This window comes from Gymnoscopelus microlampas, assembly GCF_963454915.1.
Source record: "Gymnoscopelus microlampas genome assembly, chromosome: 3".
Lineage (NCBI taxonomy): Eukaryota > Metazoa > Chordata > Actinopteri > Myctophiformes > Myctophidae > Gymnoscopelus > Gymnoscopelus microlampas.
This window is the reverse complement of record NC_139940.1, coordinates 18509776-18522918: the sequence shown is the minus strand read 5'-3', so window position 1 is coordinate 18522918 and position 13143 is coordinate 18509776. Positions and strand designations below refer to the sequence as shown.

Sequence of the window (13143 nt, the reverse complement as noted above, 5' to 3'; positions counted from 1 at the left end):
GACTGATTCTATTCTAGAACTTAAGTCCAAGGGTGACAGAGACCATCTTTCTATATCTCTTTTGATTTGAGTGATTATGGGTTGATAGTTTGCTTCATATAATTTGGACAGGTCTTTTGTCAACCACACTCCCAAATATTTAATTGCTTTTGAATTCCAGTTGCAAGGAAAACACTCCTTTGTTTCTTTTGAAGGTATTGTGATTCTGTTTTTAAAGGTGAATTAAGAATGGCTAATGCTTTACAATGAGTGACTGTGTTTCAAAGGAATGTAACTGTAATCACAGACATGGTCATTAAAGAAAGTGAGTGAAAATTGAGTACTCTTTAACAAGTCTTAATTTTGGGGACTCATCAATATGGTGCATGTGAAGTAAAACTAAATGACTCCAATTACGGTTATTAAAAAAAGAAGAGGAACTGCTGTTTATTTACAAAATGACTCATCCAAGAATTACTGTTATTAAAAAAAGAAAGGCAAAAATGAGGAACTGCTGTTTATTTACAATGACTGGTATATACACGTTTCAGTTTCAATGAGGAATCAAGAAGACATGATCCAGTCCATTGCACAGTATGTGTCAGTGTCCCTGATTAAACCCACTGCTCCTAATAGGATGGATCAAATGCAGAGTACAGATTTCACTCATGTGCAAATGTGCAGTGACAGAAAATACCCCAAGGGAGTGGGAAGTAAAATGTAGCCTATCTGTCAAAAGAGAGAACCTCATAAGACAGGCAAACAGATACTTTTAAATACCCAAAATAAAACAATTGGAAAAATAGTACCTGTCATTTAGCATTCTCATAAGCAATAAATATAACAAATAAAACGGTTGCTATAAATCTCCCCACAAACATTTCCCATATTCAAGACTGTCAGGAGTGGAAGAAAAACTTGCCAAAGCTCTGTGTGAACAAATACAGGGACAGTTATATCATCCATATACATTTCATTTCACAGTTAACAGTATAAAAGCTTACAGAGCATTGCAAATATAGCCAGATTTAAAAAAAATATTTATTTTACTAAGTACAGTCAGTATGTACTAGTTCCTCCATGCACTCATGATATCACTGCAATTCCGTTCTGCTACATGTACCTATTCAACACTTCTCATTTTAATTCAAAGGGATAGTTAACCCCCCCAAATTTTCTATCGATTAGTCACCCCATGGAGACTTGAATTCATGGATATTTTTTAGTTTTTGTCGCATTCCTAAGCCAATAATTTGACGACCGGCAGCGGTTCCGGTAGGAGACACAAAGAGTCTCCTTTGTGTCTCCTACCGGAACTGCTGCCTACCGGTCCGCTGGTCGTCAAATTATTGGCTTAGGAATGCGACAAAAACTAAGAAATATCCTTGAATTGAAGTCTCCATGGGTTGACTAATCGATAGAAAAAAAGTTATGTTTTGGGTGAATTATCCCTTTAAGTAATTTCCCTATAATTATAAATTAAACAGATTGTTGTATAGATATGGACTAGTATGTAATTATCTGAAGTATCTATGAAAGCAAACCTACTTTTGTGAAGACTGAATAATGAATGAATGAAGCAAGTGCCTTGTAATGCAAGTGTCTTAAACTGGCATTATAACACATTGACGTCATTCACAGTTCTCATAGGCCATTATTGGTGGTGTGGCTTTCACAGTTTGACATGGGTGGTCAGCCCTATGTTTCCTAAACCATCTAGTGAAAACAGAGAAGCTGGCTCAAGTGAGCGAGTGCCCGTGCCAAGCGGTGTGAAGTCCACCCTGTTGAATCAGAGTTAAATACCAGTAGATTCAGAGGAAGATAGAACTCTCCTGTGCTCTCTTGATCATTTCAGCTAGATCCCCATCCAATTCCTCATAGTCATGGTCGCTGTCTACATCTGCATGGGCGTCAGATAGTATCACTGTGTAGGGAAACAACAGTTCAGTTTTAAATTAAATGAAGCTTGGGTAATCTAAAGCAGTGGTTCCCAAACCTTTTCATGTCAAGGACCCCCAAATTGACACTTATTAGCCCGCGGACCCCCTTTTGAAAAGATATGCCCGAGACCCCCATAAGAGAAGAATTTTACGGCTCTAGCAGTGATTCTCAACCATTTTAATTTCAAGGACCCCAGTTTGACATGCATTAGGCTACGGACTCCTATTTAATGGAATTTCTATCTCTGAGACCCCAATTTATATTGTAAAATCATTTTTTTTTTTCAAGTTACAGACCCATAAGGGTCCATTTGGTTCCTATCTAATTCCTAACTATATCCATCATTTAGCTGGGAATTCCCTCAAGGACCCCTGGGGGTCCCCGGACCCCACTTTGAGAACCACTGATCTAAAGAATGCTGGCTCTCCCATAAAATATTTGGGCCTCTAGTGTGTGGGTAACATTAATGTTTATCGCCATGCCATCGCAGTTGATGGGTTTGACACAACAACGTAAACTGGAGAGACAAAAATCTTGATATACTGTTGGTGGTATAGGCTACAAGCGAGACACCACAGGCACAGACCACAGACACAACATTTCCACCGTTCAAGACCAGATCAGATAGAAAAATCACTTTAGAATAAATGTGAGTACAGTCTATGGTAGATCAACTGTGCTTTTGGCTATCGTGAGAGTGAGAGTGGAAGCTGTACTTTGTATAGGGCTTGTTTATTTGCGTGTTGCGTAAGGCTACTTACGCTGTATAGATATAGACATTACAAATGGCCCTGTGGCCATAGAGCTCAGGGTGTGTGCAGGAAATGAATGTGCAAAAAAGCAAGAGCTACAACTATGTTAGGAGATGAATAGGGTATGTCTGTGGTACTGCATATCCTGGTGGGCTGTGTCTGCGTTGATGATTTAACACACGCAGGCTAGTATGTAATATTTCACTTTTTCAGTCAGTCAATCTAAATTGTTCAAGTTCAAACTGAGAGTGCCCATATATGGGCATATACTGGTGATATCAGTGATCTCCATACGTATATGGGCCTAAAAGGGACAAAGGCATAAGGACCCAGACAGACAGACAGACAGGTACAACGGGTACTCTGACAATGGGTAGAACGGGTAAAACAGCTATTGTATAACTGGGTGGGGCACGCAATCCCAACTTGCATCGTTTCCTAGTAGACCGGTGCCCGTAGTAATAATAAAAAGAAAATGAAACCTCTGTCTGTCCTCCATTTTTCTCCTCATGTGGGCTGACCAAAGGATGTGAACTTGCACATGGGCATTAACCAGTGACGTGCAGGGAATGAGGAAGCCAATTCTTCACTGTTCCCAAACGTAAGCTGTTTATTAGCATTTTTGTGAACTCTCTCACTCAATTACAGCTGGTGGAGATGGGGATAGTGACACAGTGCCAGGATTAATTGATCGTCAGAGGTTTCCAAATGTCTAATTGTGCTCTCCTCTTTATAGTAGCATGCTGGACGTGGGCTCAGGCCGCAGTGGTGGAAAAAGTACTCAAATTCTTTACTTAAGTAAAAGTACCAATACTGCAATATAAAAATACTCTGTTACAAGTAAAAGTCCAGAATTAAAAGTGTACTTGAGTAAAAGTACAAAAGTATTGGCATCAAAATGTACTTAAAGTACCAAAAGTAAAAGTACTAAATATTTGAAAATAGCAGATCTACAAGCTCACAACGCGTCGCGATGCGACGCGTTGTGAGCTTGTAGATCTGCTATTTTCAAATAGCCTAGGTATAAAATAGGGCTAAAGTGGTTAATGTGTGTTTCATTATATCATAGTTTAGTTTTCGTTGTGAGCTTGTAGATCTGCTATTTTCATATAGCCTAGATTTAAAATAGGTTTAAAGTGGTTAATGTATGTTTTATAATGTAATAATTTACATCTGAAAAGTAATTGTAGTGGAGTAAAAGTGCAATATTTGCCTCTGAGATGTAGTGGAGTAGAAGTAAAAGTACTGGAAATTTGGAAATACTCAAGTAAAGTGCAAATACCTCAAAATGTTACTTAAGTATAGTACTCAAGTAAATGTACTTAGTTACTTTCCACCACTGGCTCAGGGCAATACACACACGACACCAGAGAGAATGCCAGTAGAGAGAGAGAGAGAGAGAGATGACTTAACGAAGGCAAAGTTATAACGGGTTATAACTGCCGGGTGGAAACCTAAACTGTCCAAAACTGTTACTTTTCAGGATTCAAATAAAATAGCAAAGAAATTACAGATCTACAATCTCAAAACACATCGCAATGCGGCTTGTAGATCGGCTATTTTTGTTTCTTTTGTGTGAGACCGTAGTTTGATAAAGTAGGGCATTAACTTATGAAAAAACTAAAAGTTAAAATACGGTATGGAGATTTCTGCCCGACAGCAACAATATGCATTGCAAGCAGCAGACCCAGCAAGACTGGGCTACACATATGGACTTGGTGCACAAATGTGCATGTGTATGGTCAATAAACAAAACTGTCTCATCAGTTGCATTGGCAGCAACCCATAGTAGCACTCAGTGTGCTACAACGACCAGTCACCAGGCGGGGAATTTTATACAGTTAACATGGCAGTTCTCAAACTTTATGTTCTCCTCAGTGGGTTGGTATATCCATTTGAAATCTGATTTAAAACTTTTCCCAAATATAAGCTTATTAAGTTACGTTCATGGCCTATGGGTTCTGTAGTGGCACTGGCAGTTGCTCAATTTGCCCCCAGCTGTTTAGCTAATTTCATCAAATTGTCAAGAGGTTTTTACAATACAATATAACGCAATGAGCAGAGGAGGAAGTGAGGAGGAAGTGAGACATCATATCTTGTCTGGGTGGCCAGCCAGTGACGTCAGTCATCTACAACATACTGTATCATGAAGTATGACCACAAATTTGTGGTCATAGACTCATACTTCCATTATAAAACTACAATATTTCAAAAAAGTATGAAACGTTATGTGGAAAGCAGAGCCACAGTGTAAAAACCCTGCATTGCAGAACCAATCCAAAGTCTTTAGAGCGGCCCTTCATATTGGGGCAGTGACATGTTGTACGTAGGTATTGGTAGGCGTAGGTTTGTTAGCAACTGTTCTCACATCCATTCTAGCAACTGCCTTGCATTTAGAAGTCACCAGACAATCAGTAGGTGAGATCTCTGATCGTCTGGCATTGTGAGACTATAGGGTTAATCTGACTGCCGTCTGCACGACTGCCTTCTTCTATTTATCGATGATATGGATGCAACACAAAGCCTCACCTTTTTTATCAGCCGTCACATAGGTGTTTGGTTTGGCATTGCCTGAGGTTTGTTCAGCCATGGTTTTTCTGGGGCAGATTGGTGGAGGTAAATCATCATCCTGTGCAGTAATAATAGAAGTAAATGTCAATATACATTTATTATATTATGACACACTTGTTAAGCTCAACAAACCTAAAAACAGGAACTGGACATGTTTGCACGAATGATTTCCTTGAAATCACATTAGGCTGTTGTTATTTTCAAAGTGTAAAATCTACAAGACACTGTCTATCTGTGAGAAGGATTTATGTTCCTCTGGGATGTCTGCAGAGTGTGATTTACCGGTGGCAGAGGGGCAGGGGGTCTCTTTGTGACGTTAAGGGTCATGCGTTTTACTCCTTTCATCAGGTTGTTGGATTTTGTCGAATGCTTTACATCTTTGGGACAAGGCTTTGGCAGATCTTCGTCTGTCTTGCTGTGTGGTTTTGGTGGAGGCTTTGGCTTTCCCTTTGCCAAATCTTTGAGATTGTCTGTCATGGATGTGCTTTTTTTGCAGGGTTTTGAGGCCTTCTCTTTAGACTTCAAAGAGGAAGACGTATTCCTCTTTGGAGGTCGTGGTGGCGGGGTTTCATCTGAACTAGTCTGCCTGCGGAACTCATAATAGAAGGAGTCTGTCACTTCGGTGACCATTTCCACGTGGTCCGCTGGGAGTTTATCCTTGGGCAATGGCAGGCGGTCATGAGTAAGACAGATGAACATGGACAGCCAGCGAGTTGGGATCTCAAAGCAGTGCTGTGGGCTTTGTGGTAGACTTGCCTGGATGGTGGGCTCCAGAGTAACCTCCTCTAGCCTAAGAGATGGGAAGCTGACCAGAGGATCCGACTCAAGCGCTGCGTCACGACTCACCACCTTAACATCCAGGGGCAGTGTGAAGTCCTTTCCCAAGTCCTTGAGCCTATGCTTCTTGTTATCAATTATCTTCTCCACAAAGTGACACTGCATGTACAAAGGCAGAAAAACCTCCTCATTCTCTGCCTCCTTTTCAACACCCTCTTCATCATCATCATCATCATCATCGATCTCCTGGACACGCCGACAAACGACAGTGTCGACCATCTGTTTCTTTCCCTCCTTGCCTCCACAGGCCAGCTCCACCTTCTCATAGCGTAAGACATCCAGCTGCTCCCCAGCGATGAGAGCGGGCAGGCCCTCCTCCTCCACCTCATCGCTGTGTCTCGTCACATTCACCCTGAGACCAGATGTCTTGGCCGAAGCAACGTGCAGCTCGTACACGGAGCTAAATTCCCTTGGCCGTCGCCGAAATCGCCCGTTGTATTGCTGAGAAATGAGGAAGTACTGTTGCGACTTCCGTCCCTTCATGCTGGAGGCCAGGACCATGGCTGAGGTCCCTTTCCTGTGGAGGATGAGCTGGCTGCCCTTGTGAAGCTGTTGTAGCCACTTGCAGAGGAACAAACGCTGTGGCTCTGGTTCCTCGATGACCTCTGCCATGGTGGGGAAGGAATCGTCCGGCTGAGTGTGGGCCTCGATCAGAGTCATTGGAGTCACAAAGACCATGTCCTTACACTGTTCACTCGCGTCAACCACTTCCACTGCCAAGGTGGAGGGGAACTTCACAACGTTTTTTCTTACTGTGGGACAAAACATGAGAATTAAAGTCAGAGGTATAGCTGACACTCCAATATTTACAGATACAGTAGGTGGCATGGACTGCAATGCAAGGGTGTTATTCACAGCCAAGCCCAGAGTGTCCATTAGTCAATTCTGATCAACAATTTGTATTTAGCCTCTGTATTGATTGATTGATTGATTGATTGATTGATTGATTGAATACATCAGTCATAACAGCACGAGGTACAGTCAGACATTATGGCTAAACGGATAACACAAAAAAGTCCTGGGTACTTGGTTCCATTGTGGTCTTATGTATTCAATTCATCAACAGCATCATTTATACTTCATGGAAGGCATTCCTTTAGTATCTTGCTACTATTTTTGTTGCTGCTGCTTTCAGTTTGTCTGCTTTATTACTGTTTGTTACTAGTACTACTCCTTAATGTCAGCTGCTGTTTTAATTCCCACTTTTTCTTCCTTGTTTTTCTCCCTTTGTTGATATGTTATATTTTATTGTAATTTGCTTATGTGTTCTCATTGTTATTATCATCATCAGGCTTGCTCACCAAGCATGCTTACAAGCAAGCATACCATTATTATCAGAGTAGACATGAGTTCATTTTAGGTTCACCACACAGGCACTCACGTTGCATAATGGCATGGACCTGATAGACGGGGCTGAGGATGAGATGCCGGTCACTGTGGTTGCTCTTGTTGAAACGAAACCTCCGCTTTTGCAGGTGGGGCGAGGACATGATCTCCTGGAGGGTGAACCACTCTTCGCTCTCACACTCATAGAACTCCCCCCGGCAGGACAGAGGGATGAGCACCTCCGCCGAGGCTCCCTGCTTCCCCTGGATGCGGCAGCGAATCCCAGTGGCCTTTCCCTCCTTCCGCTCCACGCAGAGAATGGTCATCGCTTTGTTGGCGCCCACTGTGAAGCTCCCCACTGTCAGCTCACTGCGGCTGGTGAAAGAGAATGGGAGGCACGAGCCCAGGTCCAATGGTCTCAGACTCATCATCTCTTCTGCCGAACTGTAGGCCATCTCCTCTGGAACCACCTTAAACAAGCCTGAGAGACCGAAGAAAGATCCCAATCATTTGAAGTGTAATGAGTTAATAACCCCAAAAGGTAACAGGATAGGTGGGCACCAAGGAGAGAGTGGGCACCTCTGTGTTAAATTGGCATTTATTTCCAAAATGTTAAAAAATAAAATATTTCGAAAATGTTTTCAAGTAAAGTCAAGTATACATGATTAGAACATGCTTAAACATTTGACAATTAAGGTGTAATATTTCTACAATTGCATCAAATTGCAACAAAACCTGTGTATCCAGTCATTTTGGGGCATAAACAAGAAGCTGAAGGATAAAATTAAGTCTGATAATGATGTACCGTGCATATTCACATCATGTATACTTTACATTACTTAAGAGTCTAGACCATTTTGGACAAAAAATAGCCAATTTTACATCGAGGTGCCCAGATGTCCCTAGTTCCCACCCATCCTATATCCCTTGAAAATACCGTACATTTGTTCTGCAACAAAAAAACTAAAAACTAAATGAAAATAATACTATCTCCTTGTAGTTCATCATTCAATTTACCAAAACTCTGGAATAAATGACCATACACTTTGTAAGTCACACTGGATAAGAATATAGACTTAGTATCTTTGTACCAAAGAGGATTACGTCCTGAACAGTTTATCAATTTGTCAGCCACGGACTGTGACGTAGGCCTACCCTTGTGGCCAATGGGCAGCTCAAATGTGTCCTCGTTGCTGACGTCTTGACAGGTGACTGATAGTAGCTCTATATCAATGACCTTCATTAGGTCCCCGGTAGACAAGCACACCTCACACCCTGAAAGCTCATATATGGACCCTTGAAGAGAGAGAGAGAGAGAGAGAGAGAGAGAGAGAGAGAGAGAGAGAGAGAGAGAGAGAGAGAGAGAGAGAGAGAGAGAGACATATAGAGAGAGAGAGAGAGAGACATATAGAGAGAGAGAGAGAGAGACATATAGAGAGAGAGAGATACATCAGTGGCAAGTCATCAGAGACATATACTTCCCACGGATTACAATCACACAAGGACTAATGACATAAAACTCCCACATCTGTTGGTTGAAGTACAACAATGTGCAAACACAGCAGCAAGATTTGTGAGCTGTTGTGACAGGAGAATTATGTCTAATGGAATACAACCACCTTTAAGACTAAAAATGATTAACTCTTTCTGAGAGAAAATGCATTTTTTTTTATAGTTTAAGAAAGCTCTGTTTATTTTCAAAATTTATTGTCTCCGCCAGGCCGAAAGGCATGGCGAGAGAGTATGTTTTGCACCCTGTCCGTCCGTCCGTCCGTGTGTGAGTGAGTGTGTGTGTCCTGTCCGTCCGTTAGCAGCTAATCTCCGGGTCCGTTGGTCCGGTCGCTGCGAAACTGTGCACTCACACTCCCTGGATGCCAATTCCTAACCTCTGCCCCAGATTTTTCACATGGGCCTGTTATAGCGCCACCAGGAGGCCGATTTGTGCAAAACCCATTTTGTGACAGAACTTCTACAGATTTTATCCAAACGTCATGCAAATCGGTACACAGTATCTCTATAGTCATGTGATCAACACGGATCTGTCCGATTTTCCAGATTTCATCCTCATTGGCTAAGGTTGCCTTCCAAAGTTTGCAGGATTGGTCCGTTTTGAACAAAATGCCTCAAATCATGAACGCAGCTTGCCATTTCCGTGAAATTTCACGCGCACATTCCCACTAGGCCAAGGAAGAAATGACACCCTTTTCACATTGACCTGTTATAGTGCCACCAGCAGGTCTAATTTAGCATAACACATTTTTGGAACAAAATTCTTGAAATCATGAATGCAGTGTCCGATTGCCGTGAAAGCCTTAAAAAGAAATGGCACCCTTTTCACAGTGGCCTATTATAGCACCACCAGGAATCGACAATAACCTACCTGACCTGGCGGAGACCTGTACTCCGAGGAGCACTTTTTCTAGTTTGTACTGTTTTTGTTTTAATGTGATTGTTTTGTTTCACTTTTGCTTTGGCAATGTAAACGTATGCTTTCTCATGCCAATAAAGCTCCATTGAGTTGAATTGAATTGAGAGAGAGAGAGAGATACGGTAATTAGATAGAGACTAGATAATGGTAATATAATTACAAATTATAGAGACAAACAATTATAAACTTCATTTGTACCACTTTTCAAAACAAGGTCACAAAATACTTTACAGAGGACAGGATAAGATCAAACAACATAGGCAGCTTAGACGCGGATACGTATGCAATAAAACGATTTACACACATTCTCAGTTCACACCTTCTCTCTTTTTTAACTCCCACGATCTGAAATATCTTTCACTTAAAGGTAGGGTAAGTGATTTACTTTGGTTAAAATAAGTGTTAAATATCTCTATATTCTGATAGTAGGCCTACTCATTACTATAGAGTGTTTGTTCAGTAAAAGGAGTCTCCCATGTCTCTCCAGCTCTTTATTAAACAGAAAATGCATTTTCAGTGCTCTCTCCTGATTGGCTTAAATGTTGTCACGTACCTGAAAATGTACTATATTCTGTTTACTAAAGAGCTGGAGAGACCCCTGTGACCAAACAAACGCTCTGTAGCAATGATTAATATCAGAATATAGTACTTTAACCTGTTTAACAAAAAACACTTTTTCTTTCAGAATTTCACATAGTAGCACTATTAATATTCTGGATCTTACAACTGATGCAATTTTTATGTAGCTGATCTAATTGAATTATTTTCGTTCATGATCACCCATAATATAATTCGTTTTAGTTGATTACAGATAAGGTGAGAGAGAATATCTGTTTTATTCCATCACTTTTGTTCAATCGAATTGATCTAACAAGAATCATGTTCTTTGCTTCACTTTCTTGGCATTGTTCTCACCTAAGGTCAAACCCATGATGCACTTCAAGAAACATAAGAATTAACCTAAATATTTACCTTGGAAGTATACTCCAGAGCAAACCTGTAGAATCTTTGGTAGAGATGATTTATCCAGTGATGCTATCAAATCTTGCAGCGACAGAGCCATGCCTGTGGCTGCCATTGCTGCAGTTTCAAATGAATACAGGCAAGATGAAGGCAAACAAGCAGCTCTTTCTTTCAAAAACCACAAAAGTGAAAGAGGAAGTTAGTTGTTCACAGAAAACATTGTCATATTCACATGGGCTTGCCGCTTATTGGTGCTATAAGCCTCATCACACAGTCACAGGGAAGTATATTAAAATATTTCAGAATAATTTGACACTGACACTGCTCATGTATACTATGACCAAACATTTTAGTGTAGTTTGTTCCAGGTAAATGGAAATTGTGATGCAACATCTACAATGACATTCAAGACAATTGCTTGAATCCAATTTTGTGGTTTGCAGAGGGCCATTTCCGGTTTCAGAATGAGAAACCCCCAGTGCCCCCCCCCCCCCCCCCCCCTTCCCCCCCATCCCACCATCCCCCACATAGAAATGGTTTGTTTGCGATCAGTGAGAGGAAGAACTTAACTGGCATGCACAGAGCACTGACCTTAAAGGATTACTTCACCCCCAAAATGACTTTTTTTCTATGAATTACTAACCCTGTGAAGCTTTTTTTTAGTGGCATTTTTAGTTCTTTGTCACATTCTTTCAAGGTGAATGAAGAATACAAAAATAAATACTTGATGAATTGAAGAAAATAGGGGTCCAAGATTATCAACAGCAAAATTCTGTCTATAAACGGCAATCCACTTATACACACGTGTGAACTCAGCTTGTGCTGAACTCCACGGCCACACGCATATACAGGTGCTTCAGCTTGTATAGCTGAATGGAAGCAACTTGCAATGTTCCAATTAGTACAGTATCAAAGGGGGAGACGTAATCCATATCAATGCGTTTGCTCCACAATACCATTAACCACATTAACCCTCTTTTGGGCATGTCATTATGGGCGAACATTTTCAGAAATAGCTCACATAGCATAACATAGGGCTCCCAATCAATTCCAAAGGTGTTTGATGAGTTACGGTCAAACCCCATTACCCTCTCACTGGGGGTAGCGTGGGAGGAATGGGATGGATTGTCCTTCTGAAACAGGAATGACCTCTCCTAATTTTTTTACCTCAAAATTGGAAGCACACAATTGGTCAAGGATGTCATTATAGCAGGTGCATGAAGATTTCTATTAATTGGAACAAAGGGAACTGACTTTTGACCAATTGATCATATAGTGATTTTAACCCATGCAATCATTAGGGTGTTCCTTGTGGTGCAACATGTTGCAACACAAGTGTGTGTAATGTATAGTGTGCAATATAACACCTCGACCCAAAATAACAGCTGAAAACCCCCTGAAAAAACACAATCAACAATGAAAAATATGTCAATTACTGTATTTTTCTCTCAGTGGATGTGAAATGCTGGTTAACATGAATTGACTTAAACTGCAATTACTGAGTAACACTGGATACTGAGTTAAATACTGCAAAACACTGAGCAACACTGAATACTGAGTTAAACTAAATACTGTGAAATACTGATTAAGAGTTAAACTAGATACTGTGAAATACTGATTAAGAGTTAAACTGAATAATGTGAAACTGAGTAACACTGAATACTAAACCTAATACTAGAAAATGCTGAATGTTACTCTGTATTTCATAGTATTCAGTTTATCTCATAATCGGTGTTTCACAGCATTCAGTATCCAGTGTTACTCAATATTTCAGTTCACATTTACATATATTCTTACACAGATTATCTCTCTCGCTCTCTCTCTCTCTCTCTCTCTCTCTCTCTCTCTCTCTCTCTCTCTCTCTCTCTCTCTCTCTCTCTCTCTCTCTCTCTCTCTCTCTTTCTACTAAACTAAGTCTGACTAACATGTTTCTTCAAAAGAAACAGTATTCACTAACTATAAAATACATAAATAAATACTTTCTCTGTACATTTCCGGCGCCTAGGTCGTTTTGACACGACTGTCATGGGCAGACACTCACGAATAAAAAATAATGTTTAATAATATTTAGAGAAGTTGTCAATAAACACATTTATTTATTACTAGCGAAAGATTATGTCAAAAATAACTTTTGTTCAGTTGAAAAACTTCAAGTATGACTTTAACTTAATGATGAATCCCACTTAATGATGAATAACGCACCCTAAACACTATAGCCTACTGTATTAAGGGTAGGTTTTTGTGCTGTGTGCGAAGACTTTGGCACATGCCCAAGAAATGGAGAGATCACGACCAAAGAAAGGGCTGTAAGAAGAAGAATTTGATTTCAGCACTGTTAAATAAACC

General features: G+C 40.6%; 1 protein-coding gene across 2 annotated transcripts; it reads right to left on the bottom strand.

Moving 5' to 3' along the window:
• Window positions 1–491: 491 nt before the first annotated feature.
• themis2 (thymocyte selection associated family member 2) lies at window positions 492–10922 on the bottom strand. Of its 2 annotated transcripts, XM_084052643.1 has the most exons (7): window positions 10807–10922; window positions 8562–8702; window positions 7462–7887; window positions 5526–6832; window positions 5202–5301; window positions 1785–1903; window positions 492–1581 (listed from the first exon to the last, which is right to left on the bottom strand). In XM_084052643.1, exons 1-6 carry the CDS (start codon window positions 10910–10912, stop codon window positions 1791–1793), a joined length of 2193 nt encoding a protein of 730 aa, XP_083908769.1. In that variant the 5' UTR covers window positions 10913–10922; the 3' UTR covers window positions 492–1581; window positions 1785–1790. The 2 variants fall into 2 exon arrangements, with proteins under 2 accessions (XP_083908769.1, XP_083908768.1); XM_084052642.1 differs by having other exon boundaries at window positions 492–1903.
• Window positions 10923–13143: the final 2221 nt, after the last annotated feature.

Coding starts and splice junctions, on each gene's coding strand:
- themis2 (XM_084052642.1), bottom strand. CDS start 10,912: ATGGCAGCCACAGGCATGGCTCTGTCGCTGCAAGATTTGATAGCATCA. Junction 5,302..5,525: donor CCCCTGCCCCTCTGCCACCG/GTAAATCACACT, acceptor ATTACTGCACAG/GATGATGATTTACCTCCACC. Junction 1,904..5,201: donor TGTGACGGCTGATAAAAAAG/GTGAGGCTTTGT, acceptor TTCCCTACACAG/TGATACTATCTGACGCCCAT.